The 23,998-nt window shown below is 43.0% G+C and overlaps 3 protein-coding genes across 3 annotated transcripts; 1 reads left to right on the top strand and 2 right to left on the bottom strand.

Moving 5' to 3' along the window:
• Positions 1–1,222: 1,222 nt before the first annotated feature.
• On the bottom strand, positions 1,223–1,660 carry SERLADRAFT_349895 (uncharacterized protein; the record flags this gene model as incomplete). The annotated part of the gene is made up of 1 exon (XM_007319983.1): positions 1,223–1,660. A coding segment is annotated over one exon (438 nt), but the record flags the coding sequence as incomplete, so codon positions are not given.
• A 3,526-nt stretch (positions 1,661–5,186) lies between these two features.
• On the top strand, positions 5,187–6,243 carry SERLADRAFT_409370 (uncharacterized protein; the record flags this gene model as incomplete). Its single annotated transcript, XM_007319982.1, has 6 exons — positions 5,187–5,279; positions 5,331–5,354; positions 5,463–5,594; positions 5,643–5,750; positions 5,862–6,024; positions 6,131–6,243. 6 exons carry the CDS (start codon positions 5,187–5,189, stop codon positions 6,241–6,243), a joined length of 633 nt encoding a protein of 210 aa, XP_007320044.1.
• A 4,979-nt stretch (positions 6,244–11,222) lies between these two features.
• On the bottom strand, positions 11,223–15,794 carry SERLADRAFT_439567 (uncharacterized protein; the record flags this gene model as incomplete). Its single annotated transcript, XM_007319981.1, has 13 exons — positions 11,223–11,683; positions 12,243–12,600; positions 12,946–13,142; positions 13,195–13,348; positions 13,408–13,595; positions 13,646–13,799; positions 13,858–13,950; positions 14,008–14,215; positions 14,274–14,541; positions 14,600–14,996; positions 15,044–15,277; positions 15,325–15,419; positions 15,470–15,794. 13 exons carry the CDS (start codon positions 15,792–15,794, stop codon positions 11,223–11,225), a joined length of 3,132 nt encoding a protein of 1,043 aa, XP_007320043.1.
• Positions 15,795–23,998: the final 8,204 nt, after the last annotated feature.

Raw genomic sequence — 23,998 nt, 5'->3', positions numbered from 1 at the left:
CAACAGTGCCATCTGAGTTGCGCTTGATCTTGAAGACCCACTTGCCACCAATTGCCTTGACTCCAGGAGGTAGTTCCACTAGTGACCAAGTACCATTGCGCTCATGAGCTTGGAGCTCTTCCATGGCTGCCTCTCTCCACTTGTTAGCATCTGGGCGCCTCATAGCGTCTGCAAACGACGTAGGTTCAGCAGAATCACCAAAGTGGGCCATTTGATCACCATCTGCCTCAGAATCACTGTCACTGTCAATGGCAGGAGTGGGTTCTCTGTGTTGAACCCACCACTCTCCAGGTGGTTTCTTAGCCCTAACAGGACGTCTGAGAGCAAGAGGCATATCAGGAGATGGTGAACGATGAAGAGGTTGGTCTGGGAGTACAGGAGGCTGATTTACAGGAGGTTCTGGATCAAGGTCCAAATGAGGCCCATTGTCAGGCAATGGCTGAGGCTGCTGAAGCGCAGCTGGTGGGCCCATATCTCCCCCTGGACCTGGTGCAGGGACATCCTCAATCAGGCCCAATGGCATGGATAGCGCAGGTGGAGTAGGAGGTGGAGGTGGAGGTGGGACATTGTCAGAAGACCTCTTCAAGCCAGGGAAGTAGCGCTCATCAAAATCAGCTCTCTCAGAGATAACAGTGCGCTTGGTGGTAGGATTGTAGAACTTCCATCCCTTGTACCCCTCAGGGTAACCAATGAACACACATTTCTCCATATGAGAGCCAAAGACGCCCCTCTTGTCCTTTTGTACATGCACATAGGCAGTACAGCCCCAAACGCGAAGGTGAGACATGTCAGGCTTGCGTCCATACCACAGCTCAAAGGGAGTGGCATGGGCCACTGCATCAGTGGGACACCTGTTCCAGACATGCACCAAAGCGGACAGACATTCACCCCAAAAGCTATTAGGCAATCCAGACTCTGATAACATGGCAGTGATACGCTCAGTCAGAAGTCTGTTTGCTCGCTCTGCCACACCGTTCTGCTGAGGACGATTCCTGGTGGTATGCTGTCTCACAATCCCATGGTCATCTGTGAATTGCTCAAATTCCTTGGACATGTACTCTCCCCCTTTGTCATCACGCAGAGCCTTGATTTTGCGCTCCAATTGAGTCTCAGCATAAGCCTTGAATCTCTTGAAAGCATCAAAGACATCTGACTTGGCCTTGAGAGGCACAACAACACGGAATTGACTGTGATCATCAATGAAGGTGACCCAGTAGCGATATTCAGACAATGAGAACCCTGTAGGACGAAGATTTTGAATCTGATGCATGCCTTCGTCAATTCTGGTCATGAGAGACTGCAGGGACTCGTCCTCCTTCTTTCTAATAGAGAAGAAGTCGTCATAGGCGTTAAATCTCGTCCCAGGCTTCTTAGAGACGTGCACAATGGCCAGTTTCTCCCAGATCTTGACAGGATCATCAATGATGCCATCAAGATGGATGCGCTGCTCTTTGGTGACATTGAGGTATAATGCACCAGCAGCCTTTTCAGCTCTCAACTCCCATTTCTCTATTGCTTCAGCGTCAGTCCCAGGACACTTTTCAGCACCAGAGACAAGCCTCCACAGTCCCTTGGTCATCAACCAAGCTTGCATTTCACCACTCCACTGGGGGTAGTTAGTGCCAGACAAGGGATGGAACTTTGGGTCAGAGTCAGACATGATGGGTGTTGTTTAAGACGATAGAGCAAAGATAAATGATTTAGGAGACGGCTATAGGCGATTGAACAGTGGCAAAGGCGATGGGCAACAGTAGGAGGCGAGCAGATAAGATGGTGAGGCGGTAGAGAGAGGATATGGAGAGGGTCAGAAAGCGCAAGGATAGGTCCAAATAGGGTCCAAAAAGCGTCCAAAAGCGATCCAGGAGGGTGCTAAGGCTTCCTAGTGCTGCTACAGGGTTACGCCTGTGTTCCCCTTTCAATACCACACTGATATTAACAGAGAAATCGCCTCGAGACAGTGTTGGTTAATAGGGCTTGTATATGAGTCAACAAAGTGACTTAAGCTCCCCAAACACCGCAGACTGAGAGAGGCTCTAGGCAACAGCAAACTGAGGCAATGCAAGCGAGCTTCACAGTCTATAGGCTTGTTCTATCTGATAATGGACAGAGTAGAGAAGATTGGAGCTTTATGCACACACCAGATATGCCAAAAAGCGAAAAATAGGGCAAAAAGTCGAAAATGATGCAGAGACAGATAGGATGGATGGATTGCCCCCTAATCAGAGGTATATGGAACATTTATATAGAGCAATAGATGGCCCAAATATCACAACAAGTGAAGCACAGGATGTGGAGATATGCAATAGGGGTGCAATAGGGGTGAAAGTGCCAAAAATGCGAACTTCACAGAGGGTGATGGAGTGGATGGATTGTCCCCAAATTGAGGGTGTAGAGTGCGATAGTATAGGGTACTAGATGGCTGAAATAGGGCCAAGATCCGAGCACAGGAAGTGGAGATATGGAGTAGGGGGCCAAAAGGTGATCAAATGATGATGAAGGCTCACAGAAAGATCCAGCTCAAATCCGACCGCTCTGACAGGTCTCCTAGGGTTATTTAGGCCGTAGAAGACGATGATAGAAGTATGGGGACGATCAGATAAGGATTGGATGAGATATGATGCAGATAAGACCAAAAAAGCGTCCAAAATGGGGGTAACTTGCAACAAGGAGTTGTTGTTGGAGATCAGGATGAGATCAGAGTAATCTGAGATGATGGATGGGATAATAGGAGTCCCAGAAGACGATGGTTACGATGGATAAGCAGTAGGACGCTTGGATGGTGAGATATGAGGTCAGGAAGATGGCTAGAGCACAGGGCTCATAACCTATTAAGAACAAAGCTTGAAGGAAGTGTCTAGCCACTTGCTGAGAGCAATCAGGGACTGGAAACTAGAGTCCAATGTGAGTAACTATATTATTAGAGAGTATGACAGGTATACAGTACCTAGAGTCCAATGTGAGTAACTAGAGAATAGGAAGCATTGGACTCTGCAGTACTGTCCGATGTTTTGTAAACAAAGGTAAACAAAGGAGCCACAAAGGCGGAATAATAGAGAACACAATCAATACTGAATGGTAGAGCAATAGATAGAGAAAGGAATGAAAGTATAGAGGTAGCACAAAGGTGCAGAATCACCAAAACTAACAAGCAGGCTCCTGACGCACAAACTGTAGTGCTCAGAAGGACTCTAATTGAAAGGGATGACAATGACTTCAAAAGTAGGAAGTGACAATGACAGCAGTTGACAGTGGTAGAAGTGGGAAGTGTTGTGACCACACTGGATCACAAGTAGCAGAGTAGTGAACTTGAGAGTAGAGAAGAAGTCTGGATTGGAGTTCTTGTTTTTTTTACAAGGTAAAATACAGGGGTTTATATAGTAAAAGAGAAGTAGGCTATGCACAGTATAGCTGTGCAAAAAGAATGAGAAAGAATATGAAGGAAGGAATGTACGCTGACAAATCCTGTGTAGGTAGTACAGGATAAGATTGTCAAAAAAAGGAAAAAAAAGGGATAGAACAATGAATGCTGTGAGTAATGTCACAGGTTTGTACAGCCATAAAGTAAAGTCCAATAGCAAAAAGAGAGCAGGAAAATCATGATGTCATGAGAAGATGCAGTAAAAAAAAGGCAAGGCAAAACACTATCAGTATCAACACAGTTCCTTTATTGTCAGTCAGGCATTCTAAAAAAATATGTGTCCATAAAAATGATTCAAAAATCAAAAATAATCGCACTGTAAATGAATGTTCTGCTGAAAAAAAAGAAACTGGAGCCACCGGTCCACCACCTAGTCCAAATCTGACAGTTCCATGGCCTTACCAATGGACTGGTTGTGTTGGACCACCTGATCAAACAAGGGAGGGAGAGGAGTAGTTCCAATTTGGAACAAGTGAGTCCCAGGCAGCATGTGGTAGGTGTAGCTGTAGCGAAGACGATGGACAAAAGATAAGTGTACCCAAGTGAATGGGACAGCAATGAACATGGGCGATGCAAGGGGATGAACCTTCTCCAGCTCAAAAACTACCCACCCACGCTCCAACCAGGCAAGACGAGCGACCGATGTTTTGATAGTATATGATGGCAGATCGACGTCATGAAGATGGACCTATTGCCCTATTTGGACCGGCCACCGGGGCTTTGCTGACATCAGCAGTGGCACGTGGTAGTCATCGGATCGGCGACGGAAGCGGATAGGAAGTGGTGACATCAGAAATGGTGGGGGTGCAAATAAGATGAGGAGGAGGAGGGTGGAGGTGACAAACAAGTGGATTAGAATGGGGACCCAGAAACGACCGTCAGGTGAGAATAAAAAGGAGAGGAAGGGGTCCATGGTGGGGCTAGGCAAAGGAAGGGGAATAAGGGAAACGACAAAAGCGAGGGTGCAATGCAATGTGTAGCCAGTGGCGACACAAAAATTTGCCGAAATGCCGAAACGCGGAAAGTACCGGATGGAAAAGCAAAGGTGAGCGTGACTGGATTGCCTAATAGAGGTGATGCTGATCAGCCACAAGTTCAAAAAAGGCAATATTAATTACTATTCCACGTGGCACTGTGCCTGTGTGGCGCAAAGGCGAGTTTTTTTGAATATTTGCTTCGTTATTGACACCTGTCCATGCTACCAATCAACTTTGGTGCATGACACCGTCCTCAACGTCAATTTGCAAAGATGATGGTCCAACAATACTCGCTGCGCAGGCCCACAGGAGGTCCTACATCACAGTTGGTCAAGCCACTGTCTCTCAGACGTTCTACGGTGCCCAGTTCCACCACAGATGGCAATAGAGAGGACTCAAATTCTGGATGTGGATCCATTGTTCCCTCCTCAAAGACAACATCTAGTGCCAAGTCAACTTTGCACAGGAAATCCAACCATCAAGCTTCTATGTCAGAGGATTGTGATTTCTCCCAGGCGCCATATACTCAGCCCAGGACTACAAGTTCTGGAACCTCCTTGGATGTGGCGGCTAGTTTGGGCCGCCAACAAGAGAGGGACCATAACTAGGAGGAAGAATTTCTCCAGATCTTGTCCCATCAAGTAAAACGGCTCAAGCAATATGCAAAGAAAGCTATCCACAGAACATGGTGTAGCTGAGGAAAAGCTACATGATTTTATAGATGTATTTCATTTTTTGTATTTTATTTCAATACTAGAGTGCTCCCTTTACAGTTTGGTGGTTTTTACTTCATGCTTCTTGATATCCATGCTTCTATTCTGCAGCAAGACCATGCAAACCATATTTGCGAGCTGGAGAAGCAACTCAGTATGAAAGATTTTGAAGTAAGTCACAGTTTTAATTGGTGATAGTGATTACTGACACTTGTGAGACAGGTCAAACTCAAGGGCCAAATCATTGTATGTCTACTGTCCCCTAGCATCACAGCTTATGTGACAGAAATGCACAGACATGTTATGGTTCACCCCTATTTTCTTTGCACATCATAAGCTTACTCTTTTTTGCAGACACTTATTCAGCAACATTGTGAACTCTTCAAAATCAATCCGCTGGTTTTTGAAAATAAAGGACTGTACAATATTCTAAGCAAGCTTCTGACAAAGATTTTGTCGTCCGTTTGGGGAACAATCAAGAAGGATGTAAGTTTGAACGTTCTCTTCATTCATGACTTACTAATATTTTATCAGTTAATGAAGTTGATCCGCTTGAAACTATCCATTATAGATGCTATCAAACCTATAACAAACAAAGGTATGGAGGTAGACTCATCCCATTGGATCCAATTTGCTATTTTGGTATATTTATTTTTTACATTCAGAACTACTTCTCAAAAACCATTCCAGCGATGCTGTCTTCATATTTTCCTGATTGATACATCTAACTATGACAAAATATTGGTTGACAAGCTTTATTCTCCTCACATGATATGTTTCATGCACCCGGAGATCCGCAGGAAGCTTGAGAATGAATTGGATATTGATATTGACCAGCTTGAGAGGGAGATGAATGAGGGAGAAGAATACGAGGATTTGAACTCCAACCATGATGGGGGGGACTTCAGAGAACAAGGTATGGATGGCATTTGGTGTGATAATGATGATAACCACGAAGAAAAGAGTCAACAGTGATAATCAAGATGACAATATTAGGGAGTTGGATGACAATGACAATTGAGAACATAAGGAGAATGACAACGATGAAGAGAGCAACACTCCAGAAATTGACTCCAAGTCATCTGGTTTTGGTCTTGACGGAACCCCGGTTGTCTGGACCAAGGTTAAGTATTGAAGATTTGTCAACTTCTTGCTTGATTTAATTCGGAAATGGGCAGGAGAGATATCTTGCAACGGTCAAGGTTTTGAAGATTGCTATTGCACGTATGTACCACACTTTAACCATAGTACCGGAGCTTATACATTAAACAGTATTATAATGGAGTATTTCCAGCAAGATCTTCTTGAACTTCCTGGACGCCGCAAGGTCTCTGGTTCACTTGTAGTCTCGCAGCCTGAATGGCAGGATACTATCCAGAAAGCTCTTCTGTGGTAAAGTCCTTGTCATTCATGTTATATTTACATTCCATGTTGCTCGTAATGCTACCTGTATAGTCTCATGATCGTAATATACTGCTATTTTATACTTTTTCAGTTTTTGCACCTCTGAGTAATTAACATATGAAAAATACAGATGCATTCTAATATTTGGCCAGTGTCTATCTAGATATATATTGAACATGTGGGTGCCATATACTGGCAATATTCTTTGCCTTGTTGGTTTGCATATCTTACTGAGATATATGCACTATATATGCCTAGTTATGTATCAGCTATATCTCTATGAGTGACAGAAAACTGATATCCCAAACAATATCCCAGCGGTCAAAAAATCATGTCACAAGCTCACTCTGACGACATTGATTCTATATCACTCAAGGCCATAGCTTCTATATATGTTATATACAATGACACTTTGTAGCGGGAAAAGGATTGCTAGCATATATTGCCGATATTTCCCGGACACAGTCTATTTAAGATATCGCTGATATGGTTTACCCGACTGGCCGTGTACTGTACGTCCGCGACCTTAAGTGACTGTCCCCAGTCCAGTCGCTATTGCCTATATACAGGCAGTTTGTGCCCCTGTGACTGGGGGAAATGACCAATTTTACTCTTGAATAATATTGTGAAAAAATGCTATTCAAAGACAAAATTTACATACAATTTTTTGATAGATAAAATAGTGAAAAAATTTGTACTTATTAACAACTTTTTAGTATTTATGCTCACATTGTTTTAAAGGAAATAATGGTGTAAATATCTGAAATTTATCTCAGGTAAAAATTCTAAGTAAAGTTAAGAATCATAGATAATTTTCATTGGTTGTCATCATGATTTTTCTGCAGAGATATTATTGACTAAATGATGTTCAAAATCAAGATTTTCATCCCACTCTTATTATGAATTTTAACACTATGTAATCACAATATTTCTGACTGACACTTCTGAAATGTTTTACTGAAAATAAAACATTAAAAATACAGCTCTCATTCAAAATTTTGACTCTTAAAACATGATGTATTTTAGCTACATCTTTTAATATGTTTTAGCACACAAAATTAAAACTTTTTCATACAGATGAAATTTTAATTTATCTGCCTTGTTTGTCTAGTATAAATTGAAAGTACATTATGAATTTACCTTTTTTTTTCATATCTGTTTTATTCTCTTGTGCCACAAGGTTAAATTATCAAGTTTCACAGTTTAGAAAACCAATGTTAATTTTTTATTTGCTTCCATTTATTTTACAATTTTCATTTATCATGGACCTTTTCTACAAGAGAAATACTAAATAAAATACAATACTTACTGACAACTTTAATATCAACTGTTGCTATTATGCAATAAACAGTTGCATAGTACTGTTAAAGGTGTTAAAAGTAAGCAATTCAATTATTTCATAATTTTATCTGCATGTGTTCACAATAGTTTTACAATTTTATCTGCATATGTTCATAATGATTTCACATTATTATCTGCACATATCCATGACATCAAATTTTGAAGAGACTCTATAGTTGAGGCTCCTAAAGGAGCTTCAGACAGCAGCAAGGTGAAAGCCACAAGCAGCTTCAGCAGGAACAAAGTATTAAGCAACTATCCAGAGAGGACATAAAAGCCCCAAGTAGCTTCAGTTAGTATCAAGGCATTGAATTCAGGGAGCTTCAAACCAGCAAACATGAAGGCCCAAAGTAGCTTTAGAAGGCAGAAAAGTGTTAACTGACAATCTAGAGAGCCTTAGCAAGCACCAATGAGTTTCAGTGGGCATTAAGTATTAAGAACAAAGCTTAAAAGAAGTGTCTAACCACTTGCTGAGAGCTATCAGGGACTGGAACTAGAGTCCAATGTGAGTAACTAGATTATTAGAGAGTATGACAGGTATACAGTACCCAGAGTCCAATGTGTAAGGACCATTTTATTATTTTCTTATCTTCTCTATGTCTTGGTTCTCGAACACCTTTCCCATTACATCTCTGGCTCTAGGGCTAGAGGTATTATTTGCCATCTTACTTCTCATAGCCCTCACAGGCTTTCTTAACCACCGTTACCACTTTATATCACAGATCAGAGACTGGGTATCACTCCTAGCCAGCCAGCATAATGGGTAGGAACTGGTAGTAGGCATCTCGCCAACCAGCTCCAAGCCCCATTAAGGCCTGGATATACTAATAAACGCTTTGATCAGGATCGTACCTCATCATGAGGATACGGTTCATAAACAAGCGTGACAAACATCTATTATTAGTACAATTCTCTCACCCGCTGATTAATCAAGTTAAAGTTGTACAATAGTTGTTTTCTTTTTCTTATTGGACGATTTATTCCTCAGACCACTTTTTGTTTACTCTCCTTTCGGTCTGAGGGACGGACAGTTAGCTATATAAAGCCTTACATATTCATGTATAGTTCCTTAGTTTTCTATTATTGAATTTACCCGCTGTCATGCACCAAAGTTGATTGGTAGCATGGACAGGTGTCAATAACGAAGCGAATATTCAAAAAGACTCGCCTTTGTGCCACACAGGCACAGTGCCACGTGGAATAGTAATTAATATTGCCCTTTTTGAACTTGTGGCTGATCAGCACCACCTCTATTAGGCAATCCAGTCACGCTCACCTTTGCTTTTCCATCCGGTACTTTCCGCGTTTCGGCATTTCGGCAAATTTTCGCGTCGCCACTGGCTACACATTGCATTGCACCCTCGCTTTTGTCGTTTCCCTTATTCCCCTTCCTTTGCCTAGCCCCACCATGGACCCCTTCCTCTCCTTTTTATTCTCACCTGACGGTCGTTTCTGGGTCCCCATTCTAATCCACTTGTTTGTCACCTCCACCCTCCTCCTCCTCATCTTATTTGCACCCCCACCATTTCTGATGTCACCACTTCCTATCCGCTTCCGTCGCCGATCCGTTGACTACCACGTGCCACTGCTGATGTCAGCAAAGCCCCGGTGGCCGGTCCAAATAGGGCAATAGGTCCATCTTCATGACGTCGATCTGCCATCATATACTATCAAAACATCGGTCGCTCGTCTTGCCTGGTTGGAGCGTGGGTGGGTAGTTTTTGAGCTGGAGAAGGTTCATCCCCTTGCATCGCCCATGTTCATTGCTGTCCCATTCACTTGGGTACAGTTATCTTTTGTCCATCGTCTTCGCTACAGCTACACCTACCACATGCTGCCTGGGACTCACTTGTTCCAAATTGGAACTACTCCTCTCCCTCCCTTGTTTGATCAGGTGGTCCAACACAACCAGTCCATTGGTAAGGCCATGGAACTGTCAGATTTGGACTAGGTGGTGGACCGGTGGCTCCAGTTTCTTTTTTTTCAGCAGAACATTCATTTACAGTGCAATTATTTTTGATTTTTGAATCATTTTTATGGACACATATTTTTTTAGAATGCCTGACTGACAATAAAGGAACTGTGTTGATACTGATAGTGTTTTGCCTTGCCCTTTTTTTACTGCATCTTCCCATGACATCATGATTTTCCTGCTCTCCTTTTGCTATTGGACTTTACTTTATGGCTGTACAAACCTGTGATATTACTCACAGCATTTATTGTTCTATCCCTTTCTTTTCTTTTTTTGACAATCTTATCCTGTACTACCTACACAGGATTTGTCAGCGTACATTCCTTCCTTCATATTCTTTCTCATTCTTTTTGCACAGCTATACTGTGCATAGCCTACTTCTCTTTTACTATATAAACCCCTGTATTTTACCTTGTAAAAAAAGAACAAGAACTCCAATCCAGACTTCTTCTCTAATCTCAAGTTCACTATTCTCTGCTACTTGTGATCCAGTGTGGTCACAACACTTCCCACTGCTACCACTGTTAATTGCTGTCATCGTCACTTCCCACTTTTGAAGTCATTGTTATTCCTTTTGATTAGAGTCCTTCTGAGCACTACAGTTTGTGTGTCAGGAGCCTGCTATCACTGGGAACCTCATCACCTCGTCATCCTCGTCGTTCTCAAACCTACCTTGTGCTACCATTAGCAAGGTAGTGCTCGTCTATACTCGCCACAAAGCACCTATCTTCCTATAAATTCAACTATCCCTCCTCTTCAAAACCCACACTCATACACCTCTGGGTTTTACTTTGAAGGATCCTCATATATACCACCCCACGAACAACCAGAGCACCCACTGTTCTAGGAGGCAAAGCCCATAAACAAGTTCCGTGGAATCTGGGAGGATTGTGTGTTAGTTTGTTTTTGTGTGTGGTTTTCTAACAATAATTCTCATCATCGACAACGGGTGAATGTTCTGTTGGAAAAACAACTGAAGGCATCAGCAAACTTGGGATGATTAGTGAGCAAATTTGACAATGCTGTTTGTTCCATTGTTTATTTGTTCACATGTTATTTTTGGCAAAATGTCAGTATCATCGAGCTGGAAACTACAAAATGTAAAATAGAAATACAAGAAAAACTTATAATGGGCGTACATTGAATTGAGTCTCGAAAAATTATGGCTTGCTTGAGTGAGTTGATCGGTACAATGGTAGGGTAGTACCACCAGATGCAGGTAGTTGGGCAAATCTGTTATTATAAATGGGGATAGGGTGAGCCAGTTGGGAGAATGCAAACAGGGGAGGGATTGCGGGTGGTGGTAACGCTCCGTGGGACATGTAGGAGGGGGAATGTAGTGGTGTGTGCAAAGTGGATGAATACAGGCCAGGAGGGTGATTCTGCATTGGCCGCAGCTAGAGAGGCTGGAGATGAACAGAGGACAAACCAGGTTGCAAAAGAGGTATAAAAACAGGGGAGTGTTGTGCTTGGGATGGAATGGGGGAGTAGAGCGCCTGGGATTGCGTGAGGGAGTACTGTATTTGGGATGGTGTGGGGGAACATCTTGCTTGGGATGGCACAGGGGAGTACTGCACTTGGGATAGCGTGGGGGAGTAATGTGCTTGGAATAGCGCAGGGGAGTAGCACGGTTGAGGTGGCACCGGGGGAAAGAGTGCTTGGGATGGCATGTGTGAAGTGGATGGGTATGGGCCAGGTGGTGGTTGATGCGGCTGGAGATGGACAGAGGATAAACCAGGTTGCGAGGAGGATATAAACGCGGAAGAGTGGAGTGCTTGGGATGGTGTGCGCAAAGTGGATGGAAACGGGCCAAAGGACGTACCAGGTTGCAAAGAGGATGCAAACACTTGAGATGGTGCTGGGGGTGAGTGTTACAATTAACATACCAGCACCTACTTACGCTTCACTTTTGTACTTCTACTTTTATTTTCCAAGTTACATGACCAGTCATGTGACTATTTACTTTACTTTTCATTTTCGGACCTTTCCTTTAAATTTCATTCTCTGCTTTAACCTTGTACTGTAGTTTTCACACTGTGCCATGTGGCACTTCCCCTTGTAGTTCAAACTCCACCTTTCTCGTGCGGTGCTGCCTTTAGTCTTATTTTAGATACAAGTATCTCACGCAGTGGAGCTGGTCACACAGGCTAGGCCCCATGACATCGGCAGCCACTGCCTCTAGCAACTGTACAGTACATATGTACAAACAAACATGTATTCAGTATATATACAGGAGCAATACATGGGGAAGGACTCAGTGAGTCCTCCTGTTGTCTAGCACAACTAACTCACTGCAGCCTAAGGGGTAACCACTCCCTATCATCTTCTTTATAGTGTGTTCCTGTGTGCGCCAGAGTAACTAACTCTTGGTTGTTACAGTGAGAGTGCTTGGGATGACACAGACCATACAGGCGCACATTTCTTATGTTGCTTGCGGGCAATCTTTGGCTTGTTTGGTTGATGGTCAAAGGCCAGTTGTAGGTTGTTGGTGTTAGCAGTACCATTTTCTGTGTTCTCCACTGCCTCACTGGTACCATTTTCTACGTTCTCTGCCGCCTCACTGGGACTGTTTGCTGACTTGGTGTTTTCCATTTGCTGAACAGCCACTTTTTGGACCTCTTCAATGTTGGTGATGCGGAGAGGGGTACTACGCAAACTCTCGGGGAGGGCCATATAGATGTGCTCATAGTTGTGGATCGAGAAAGAGTTAAGGAGGTACCTTGAGGTGTTTTTGTGCCTGATAATGGCTTTTGTCCTGATGCTCCGAGTACGTTCCTGTTGCAGATGTATATGAGATGTATCAACGCATTTAGAGTCAATACAATTATGCTGGATATTAACAGCACAAATAATGTTCTGTAGTTCTAGTAAGATACAGGTATAAATTTTAATATGAAAGTTGACTTACTTCGCTAGAAGTAACAATTTCTTCATCAAGCAGGTCCAAGCACAAAACTTGCAGCAAAGGATGCAGGGCAGGCGAGAACAACAGTAGTTAAATTGAGATACATTCAATTGCTTTTGTGTCGCTTTAAATCAAGACTTCATGAATTTGGCCAATACATGGCTATAGAAAATCAATGGATGAGTGTGAAATTTCCAACTAACACAACTTCTTACCTTATTTTCAACAGGATGGTAGAATATGATGTGGTTATCCACCGACACATTATTGCCCACCTTTATTATCAAAGACTTTCCCCTGTAAAGTGTGAGTCCAGGACGTTCCTTGATGTTTAGCAGTACTGCCGCGCAGCGGGACTTCTTCCAAGTGATGGTGTCCTTCTTTCCACCGATTTTGAGAATAATGCCAGTACCTACAAGTGAGAGAGGCATCAGGATTGGATCACTTTAATAAAAAGGGCTTACCTGGCTCAGGTGAATCACAACTTGGTAATCCAAGTAATTTAGCCTGATGTGGATGAGTTTCCATGTACCCAAGCACCTCTGAGCCCCCCCAAACCCACGTCTTATTTACAGTGTGATACCAGTAACCGCCTGTAGCAATGTGTTTGATGGTATCCTGGTGAGCAAATATATGACAAGTGTCCTTACTTGGCGCCTGTTGATTGCTAAAAATACACAAGAGCCTGAAAATATGGTTGAACAATTCATAACGTGTTGTTTGATGGACTCGAGGCGCATTTGGAAGATATCGAGTAGCTTGTTTTTCTCAAGAAGAAAGATTGTTTGAAACCAGACATATTTCACAACTCCTAATAAAACTGTATGCAATATTTCCGTAGGCGTATCCATATGAATATCAAGGCCTGTCCCAGTGTGAGGTGTGCGTACAACAAACAGACCGCATAAAACTCACCTTCCATGCCAAGGAGTGGATTGATCACATCCTTGTATTTGAGGCCTTGCATCAGCTCTTCAAACTCTTTTTCCAACGAGGCTTGTATTTCTACTTCTGGTACAACTCGCTGTCCTGCTTCTTGTTTTCTTAACTTTTTTCCCCATTTTGACCACTGTCTGAATAATTCTTGCTGATGTTTGATCACTCACACCTTTGGAAGCTGTCGATACCTTAATTTTTTCAGTTGCACCGGATTTGAAGGGACTATCAAATTGGCAACAGATCTTCTCCGCTGTTTTTTCTGGGGTATGCAAGGCCCCTGGCTATTGTAACATTAGTGTAAGAGAGAGAGAGAGAAATTGTAACCGCAATGTACATACCACAAATAAACTATTGTACCCTGCTTCGGATTTTTTGTATTTATTCATGCCACCTACTTTGCATATTTGACAGAAGTAGTTGCAACCTAGCCCTGCGTGACTACACTCCTCCGCCTGCATCAGATTGTCTCCTGCAATGAATAGACCATAAGGGATGAGCATAACTTCTTGCTCATCCCTACAGTCCCAAGCGATGATCCAGTTTCTGCTGTTTTACTGGTTTTTGTTAGTTTAAGTAGTCCGAACTCTAAGCCATGCAAACATACCATATCGGATCCTTCATCACCCGCATCAACTCCATTGGTGCTGCATGAGGAGAGGATGATACAAAACAAACAAAAAACTCCTTTTTGAGCAGCTCGCGAGGCAAATTTGCATTTGACATGTAGATAGTATGGTGTTTATTCCACTGTTTTGAGATATTGCCAGAGACATCATCCATAAAAATGGTTAATGGCACAGAGTACACTATTTGGCCGTTGGCCTTCTGGCAAAGTGGATGTGGCATGAGCTCTGCATATTTTTTAGATGATTCTGTGAAATAATGAGTATAATAGATGGGGAAAATAAAGTGTATGTAAATTAAACACACCCATGAGTCTGCAAGATAATTCACCTTCATGCAAAAGAATGTCTTTGAATAAGCGAATAAATGCCGAAGTCGGAATGATTTCTTTTTCGTCATTTACGATAAAACCTGCTTCAGTGCGCTTGACAGGACAACCCAGAGCATAGAGCTCTTTATCTGTAGGCGCATTGTTGTCCGTAGACGGGTAAGATGCTAAGAAAAACTGTTCTGGGATAAAATACCTGCCCAAATTTTCTTGAAGGAGCTTGTTGATAAAATAAATCTTATCCAGAACACGAGCTGCTGGAGGTGACTGCATCTGTGTTAGTAGTTTCTCGCCATTGAAGACTTCAGACATCCCGCTTCCACCATCTTCAGGATAGTCTTGCATGGCAAAGCGGGTGAGCGGATTTGCGTAGTCCTAAGATCATTTGTTAGTAATTTGGATTTGTCACTTAATGCAGTTACCTTTGCAATAGCTTTACCGATGTCGTTCATATAGAATATATTGCCCAATTGTGAAGTGACCCCGTCCGTAATGTTCCCAAGAAGTTCAGAAACTCGTTTGCTGCATTTTTTGATAGAATAGAGTGAGGGTACATTTTGGGCACCAAGTTCTTTTGCCCAGTTTAGTATGGCATGTTTCTGCACATCTGAGAATGGAATCCGTGCAGATCCAAATAAAAGGGCTGATAAAAAATGCTTAAACTAAATGAGTACAGAGCCGGTAATTGAAAAGAACTTCCTACCGCTTTTGATGGCCATGGACAATATGGATTATCCAGAGATACTTTGGTCCCAGTGCACAGTCCAGTACTTGAGGACAACAATGGAATCTCCTCAGCTAATGTCATATTTAGCAAAGAGAAATAAGATTGAAATGTACTGACTTACACGGCAATTTGATCCCAAAGTTTGATTCAAAGCCGTCATTGAATCTGATTTCATTTTGAGGAGGAAGAGGGGTTGGATATAGAAAAGTACCGGCCTTAAGTGACTGTTGCAGCTCTTCAAATAAATCCACACTATTATTTACCCTGATATTGTATATCCGATTGTCTTGGTCTGGCTGCCAGAGCTCCAATAAAAAATAGTATTTGTATTCTTCTGGTGGTGCTGAGTTAGAAGAGCTTGAAGGCAAATTAGATTTTTTGTGCGCAACAGGTTGGGGAGAGCGGGAAACTTGTGGAATCTCCAAGTCTGAATTGTCATCTATCATGTCTTCACTTCTATTAAACCAAAAGCTGTTGCGCCCCTGATAAATGAACAGATTGGATACTGAACATGCTCCAGAGCAGAGGAAGTCAATGTGACGGCTGTGAATACCACTTTCCAAATGTTTCTTGACTACCCTGATATCCATAGTCCGGAGCTCTCCTGCCTTCAACGGGCAAACAGTGCAAACAACACATTTTTTGCGCAAGTTGCAGTATTGGAAGACTGTGAAAATAGTCACTAGCGGTAAATAATCATACAAATAAACTTACCATTTCCATCTATCAGCCTTTTGTTCTCATTTTGCCTCATCTCATCTTTAGTTTCTGACTCGAAGGAGTTGATTGCGTGAGTTGAAGATTAATGATCACTGTGATGACCCAGAGACGCCACCCACTGATCAACACAGTTACGTGTGTGCTCAAACCCGAGTACAGTGCGTTGTTCCTTCTTTGAAATTTCTCACCACCCAAGCATGGATTCACCAGTGAGTGAACACAAAAGCGTTCAAACTTCAAACCTCTTCCCGGCAATTCAGTTCCACGAGTCCAAAGACGCAGCGCTGCAGCCTTTGCTTCTCACCATATGTTTCCCTGGTGCTGTCCCAGGTTATCTTGCTCACAATGACATTGTAAGTCCTTGTTCCTCATTTCTGAAAAATACAGTCTAATAGACCGTTTTATTTTATTTTCATTTTTATGGCCAGTTGAAGTCTCGGTGTCTTTGGGTGGAAAGTGCAGCCTTTTCACCAAACCTGTGATCAACGCCATTACGTGGGCAGGGCATGAGTTAGACTCCTTGCATTCGGGCGAGGCAAGTTTTTTTTATTTTTTCAAATACACCCCAAATACACGCCGGATGATGGCAGACCTATTACACGAGTTCAGAACAATCATATTCCACTGTTTCCGTCAATCAACCTTCCACCATTTCTACCGACCAACCTTCCGTTACGTTCCTCCCCCTCCCTTTGTCTTTCGACTTCTTAAATCTGTCACATTGGACCACGCTCCATAAAAACATACAGAGCTGGCTTGTTACATTGTCTACCCAGTTGCAGGAGTAGACATGGGGTCGTGATGCTTTCTGGCTAGCATTTGTCGCTGCCCACCCGCAATTTCTGAATAGTAAGTGGCCGCATTGGGACGCCCGGATTCCGCTGGAGGGCACATTTGTGGAGGATTGGCTTGCCGGTCATGTGATGTGATACACAAATGGCAAGGTAATTAAAAGAAGAAATGAACTGCTTGAATTCATTTGGTGTTAATTTAGTCGACATATATCACTGTTTTATATTTTTCCTCTTGTTTCAACGGACTGACCCAGGGCTTTTTTTGCGGCAATGTTATCGAGTTTTTCTAATTTGTAGGCGTTATACTCCCTCGTTGTCACTTGAAAACTTTGTTGTACTACTGTACTGATGACGGTGTCCCAGTAGTTTTTTCCCCTGTCGCTTTGATATCCGAATGATGACTTTGCTTTTGAATTTGGATTTACAACCTTGACTTGATATTTTGTGTACAAGTCTCTACAGTTGCCACTTTTGCCCGTTCAAAGACCTATTCACCAGCTTCAAAATGATACACCCAGAACCTATTCGAGCAGCTGGAGGTTCACCCTTAAAAGCTATAGGTTGGTGCAATGTAGTAATATGTCTGCCAAACGGAACAAAGAGCACTATCATCACATTAAAAGATGCAATATATGTACCTGAAATGTTCTCCACGCTAATATCCTCGAGCCATATGGACAAGGCCGAATATGTAATTCACATAGAAGGAGGCCTATGTCAGATCCTCTCACCCAAGCCAAAATGCCGTATTATAGCTTGTGTCCCAGCGATAAAGGGACTATACCAAGTGAATTAAACTCTATCAAATGAAATGTTAGCAGCAAATAAAACTAGCGTAGTCACTATGACGGTTAATCAGCTCCACAGAGCAATGGGTCATATAGGACATTCAGCTGCCAAACACCTAATATCCTTTGGTATGGCCGAAGGAATAATCCTTGACAGAAGTGTTGACATAATGTTCTGTAATGCCTGCGCTAAGGCCAAAGCACATTGTATCCCTTTCCCCAAAGAATCTTATACGCGCGCAACAAAATATGGCCACCAAATCCACTCTGACCTGTGGGGACCTGCATCAGTTGAAGACATAGGGAAGAAGTATGTACTCACCCTAACGGACGACTTCTCACAAGAAAGCCATGTCTTCATGCTGCAAAATAAAAACTGCATGCTGTCGATGATGAAAACTGTTGTTAGAAAAACCACACACAAAGACAAACTAACACACAATCCTCCCAGATTCCACGGAACTTGTTTATGGGCTTTGCCTCCTAGAACAGTGGAGTGGTCTGGTTGTTCGTGGGGTGGTACGTATAACAATCCTTCAAAGTAAAACTCAGTGACGTATGAGTGTGGGTTTTGAGGAGGAGGGATAGTTGAATTTATAGAAGGATAGGGGCTTTGTGGCGAGTAAAGACGAGCACTACCTTGCTAATCGTAGCACAAGGTAGGTTTGAGAATGACGAGGATGACGAGGTGACGAGGTTCCCAGTGATAGCAGGCTCCTGACGCACAAACTGTAGTGCTCAGAAGGACTCTAATCGAAAGGGATGACAATGACTTCAAAAATGGGAAGTGACGATGAGAGCAGTTGGCAGTGGTAGCAGTGGGAAGTGTTGTGATCACACTGGATCACAAGTAGCAGAGTAGTGAACTTGAGAGTAGAGAAGAAGTCTGGATTGGAGTTCTTGTTTTTTTTACAAGGTAAAATACAGGGGTTTATATAGTAAAAGAAAAGTAGGCTATGCACAGTATAGCTGTGCAAAAAGAATGAGAAATAATATGAAGTAAGGAATGTACACTGACAAATCCTGCGTAGGTAGTACAGGATAAGATTGTCAAAAAAAAGGAAAAGAAAGGGATAGAACAATGAATGCTATGAGTAATGTCACAGGTTTGTACAGCCATAAAGTAAAGTCCAATAGCAAAAAGAGAGCAGGAAAATCATGATGTCATGGGAAGATGCAGTCAAAAAAGGGCAAGGCAAAACACTATCAGTATCAACACAGTTTCTTTATTGTCAGTCAGGCATTCTAAAAAAAATATGTGTCCATAAAAATAATTCAAAAATCAAAAATAATCGCACTGTAAATGAATGTTCTGCTGAAAAAAAAGAAACTGGAGCCACCGGTCCACCACCTAGTCCAAATCTGACAGTTCCATGGCCTTACCAATGGACTGGTTGTGTTGGACCACCTGATCAAACAAGGGAGGGAGAGGAGTAGTTCCAATTTGGAACAAGTGAGTCCCAGGCAGCATGTGGTAGGTGTAGCTGTAGCGAAGACGATGGACAAAAGATAAGTGTACCCAAGTGAATGGGACAGCAATGAACATGGGCGACGCAAGGGGATGAACCTTCTCCAGCTCAAACACTACCCACCCACGCTCCAACCAGGCAAGACGAGCGACTGATGTTTTGATAGTATATGATGGTAGATCGATGTCATAAAGATGGACCTGTGGCCCTATTTGAACCGGCCGCCGGGGCTTTGCTGATATCAGCAGTGGCACGTGGTAGTCAACGGATTGGCGACGGAAGCGGATAGGAAGTGGTGACATCAGAAATGGTGGGGGAGCAAAGAAGACAAGGAGGAGGAGGCTGGAGGTGATGAGGAGGTGAACTAAAATGGGGATCCAGAAACGACCGTCGGGTGAGAATAAAAACGAGAGTAAGGGACCCATGGTGGGGCTAGGCAAAGGAAGGGAAGTGAAGGAAACGACAAAAGCGAGGGCGCAATGCAATGTGTAGCCAGTGGCGACACAAAAATTTGCCGAAATGCCGAAACGCGAAAAGTACCAAATGGAAAAGCAAAGGTGAGCATGACTGGATTGCCTAATAGAGGTGGTGCTGATCAGCCATAAGTTCGAAAAAGGCAATATTAATTACTATTCCACGTGGCACTGTGCCTGTGTGGCGCAAAGGCGAGTTTTTTTGAATATTTGCTTCGTTATTGACACCTGTCCATGCTACCAATCAACTTTGGTGCATAACACCGATAGCCTTTGCTTTCTGTGTCAAAACTCACAAAATGTCTTTTGTTTGCTCTGGAGTCGAGTTTCCCTGCATTTTTCATTTGTACAAATACGCGGCAGCCAAATGGATGAATATCAGATAGGTTTGGTTTGGTTTTATTCACCATTTCATAGGGTGTTTTATTTTCCAGTGCACAGGTAGGTGCTTTGTTCTTTATCCATACAGCATGCTTTACAGCTTCACTCCATAGGAATTTAAGAAGTCCACTGTCGACCAGTATAGTGCGAGAGAGTTTGATTATAGTCCAGTTGAGTCTTTTGGACACGCCATTCTGCTGTGGAGAGTTGTGTACGGTTAACTCTTGAGTGGTACCTCAAGACTTCAGGTGAGCATCAAATGCTTCACTTCTATATTCACCCCCTTGATCTGACCTGAGTACTTTGATTTTAGCACTGTTTTTCTGGGTTTCAAGCCAGGCTTCAAAATCAATGTACACTGTGAGCGTTGTCATGCACCAAAGTTGATTGGTAGCATGGACAGGTGTCAATAACGAAGCAAATATTCAAAAAAACTCGCCTTTGCGCCACACAGGCACAGTGCCACGTGGAATAGTAATTAATATTGCCTTTTTCGAACTTATGGCTGATCAGCACCACCTCTATTAGGCAATCCAGTCATGCTCACCTTTGCTTTTCCATTTGGTACTTTTCGCGTTTCGGCATTTCGGCAAATTTTTGTGTCGCCACTGGCTACACATTGCATTGCGCCCTCGCTTTTGTCGTTTCCTTCACTTCCCTTCCTTTGCCTAGCCCCACCATGGGTCCCTTACTCTCGTTTTTATTCTCACCCGACGGTCGTTTCTGGATCCCCATTTTAGTTCACCTCCTCATCACCTCCAGCCTCCTCCTCCTTGTCTTCTTTGCTCCCCCACCATTTCTGATGTCACCACTTCCTATCCGCTTCCGTCGCCAATCCGTTGACTACCACGTGCCACTGCTGATATCAGCAAAGCCCCGGCGGCCGGTTCAAATAGGGCCACAGGTCCATCTTTATGACATCGATCTACCATCATATACTATCAAAACATCAGTCGCTCGTCTTGCCTGGTTGGAGCGTGGGTGGGTAGTGTTTGAGCTGGAGAAGGTTCATCCCCTTGCGTCGCCCATGTTCATTGCTGTCCCATTCACTTGGGTACACTTATCTTTTGTCCATCGTCTTCGCTACAGCTACACCTACCACATGCTGCCTGGGACTCACTTGTTCCAAATTGGAACTACTCCTCTCCCTCCCTTGTTTGATCAGGTGGTCCAACACAACCAGTCCATTGGTAAGGCCATGGAACTGTCAGATTTGGACTAGGTGGTGGACCGGTGGCTCCAGTTTCTTTTTTTTCAGCAGAACATTCATTTACAGTGCGATTATTTTTGATTTTTGAATTATTTTTATGGACACATATTTTTTTTAGAATGCCTGACTGACAATAAAGAAACTGTGTTGATACTGATAGTGTTTTGCCTTGCCCTTTTTTGACTGCATCTTCCCATGACATCATGATTTTCCTGCTCTCTTTTTGCTATTGGACTTTACTTTATGGCTGTACAAACCTGTGACATTACTCATAGCATTCATTGTTCTATCCCTTTCTTTTCCTTTTTTTTGACAATCTTATCCTGTACTACCTACGCAGGATTTGTCAGTGTACATTCCTTACTTCATATTATTTCTCATTCTTTTTGCACAGCTATACTGTGCATAGCCTACTTTTCTTTTACTATATAAACCCCTGTATTTTACCTTGTAAAAAAAACAAGAACTCCAATCCAGACTTCTTCTCTACTCTCAAGTTCACTACTCTGCTACTTGTGATCCAGTGTGATCACAACACTTCCCACTGCTACCACTGCCAACTGCTCTCATCGTCACTTCCCATTTTTGAAGTCATTGTCATCCCTTTCGATTAGAGTCCTTCTGAGCACTACAGTTTGTGCGTCAGGAGCCTGCTATCACTGGGAACCTCGTCACCTCGTCATCCTCGTCATTCTCAAACCTACCTTGTGCTACGATTAGCAAGGTAGTGCTCGTCTTTACTCGCCACAAAGCCCCTATCCTTCTATAAATTCAACTATCCCTCCTCCTCAAAACCCACACTCATACGTCACTGAGTTTTACTTTGAAGGATTGTTATACGTACCACCCCACGAACAACCAGACCACTCCACTGTTCTAGGAGGCAAAGCCCATAAATAAGTTCCGTGGAATCTGGGAGGATTGTGTGTTAGTTTGTCTTTGTGTGTGGTTTTCTAACACCAGTTCTCATCATCGACATCGGATTTATATGCCAGAAAAATGCACGGTCAGCGTTGAACAAAACATCATATTCAAACCAGATACCATAGGCACCTACCAGAAACCTCTCAACTCTATTCCCAACCTGCCAATTGTCAACAACAAAACGAACATCCCCATCTCCAAGGACAATGATGATGGCTTAAACAAGGAAACCTTGTCAGTAAGTCGACCACGAGACAAACACACACCTGTCAACACAGATCAACACCCCCCATCAAATGAAAGGCCCAGACGTGAAACCGCACAAAAGACACCTGGATTCTATAAAAATCTACACGAGGGAAACTCAATCGCACGGACAGCCCTTTTTGATGGGAATCAAGAAGGATATGTCAATCAGTTAACCGCTCTGATTGCCGAGTCGCCTGACAACAACAGCCCACCCCTCTATATGGCATTAAAAGGGCCTGATAGTGACAAATGGAGATCAGCGATGAAAAATGAGCTCAAGCAACTCGAACATCTACACACCTGGGACCTTGTCTACCCACCAAAACAAGTGAACATCATAAAATGTCACTTTGTTACCAAGATAAAACAAGATGCAAACGGTGCTATATCCAAATACAAAGTAAGATTAGTTGCAAACGGCAATAGCCAAAAGTACGGGGTGGATTACCTCAAAACATACTCGGCTGTAGCACGCCTCACGTCCTATCGAATAATCCTATCACATGCAGCATCAATGGACTGGGAAATCCACCAAGTTGATATAAAAAGTGCCTACCTGAACACCAACCTCGAGGAGGAAATCTACATGTACACGCCTCCTGGATACTTGAACAAAGATCAATAAGGAATGGTCTGTAAACTAAAGAAGGGAATATATGGACTTAAGCAAGCTGGACTTAGATGGTACGAAAAACTCACCAAAATGTCCGCTTGCATCGGATTCACAAGATCCGAATACGACCATGCTGTCTACACCAGACATGTACAACCACATAGTATGGTTGTTGGAGTATCTGTTGACGATATGGTAATAACCTGCCAATCAGCAATGGATATAGAGAAATTCAAGAACGACTTAGGCTCTGAATACGAAATATCCGACCTAGGTGAAATCAATTGGTTATTAGGCTTTGAAATCATCCAAAACAGAGACAAATGCGCTGTCACCCTCGGCCAACAAGCGTACATCAATTTGATGCTAAAGATCTTCACCATGCACAACTGCAAACCTGTCCTCACACCCATAGAACATGGTACTGTCCTATCAACAGATCAATCCCCTACAACCGAAACTCAATGAAACGAGATGATCAACGTACCTTACAGGGAAGCTATAGGAAAAATAATGTACCTTATGCTAGGTACACGCCCTGACCTATCCTTCTCTGTATCAATACTCTCGCAATTTGTCTAACACCCAGGTCCGACTCATTGGACAGCCCTAAAAAGGGTCCTAAAATACATTAAGGGGACTAAAACCTATAGACTTACCTTGGGAGGAACCAACAACAGACTTGTAGGATATTCTGACAGCGATTTGGGAACGCAACCTCACCATCACTCAATGTCCAGATATGCGTTCATGTACAACAACCGCACCATCTCTTGGAACACTAGAAAACAACCCATAGTCGTGTTATCAAGCACGGAAGCCGAATACATAGGACTCACCAATGCGACCAAAGAAGCCATCTGGCTATCAGCCTTGATACAAGATATCACTGGAAAGACAACCAAAGAACCCATCAGATCCTCGCTGACACCAAGGGCAATTGCACTTACAGACATGTCATCACTCTCAAACAAACACATAAGACTTTGCTACCACTTTATCCGAGAAGCCATCGAATCCTGCCCCATC

This window comes from Serpula lacrymans (assembly GCF_000218685.1).
Source record: "Serpula lacrymans var. lacrymans S7.9 unplaced genomic scaffold SERLAscaffold_9, whole genome shotgun sequence".
NCBI classification, from domain to species: Eukaryota; Fungi; Basidiomycota; class Agaricomycetes; order Boletales; family Serpulaceae; genus Serpula; species Serpula lacrymans.
This window is presented reverse-complemented; position numbering and strand designations above follow the sequence as displayed.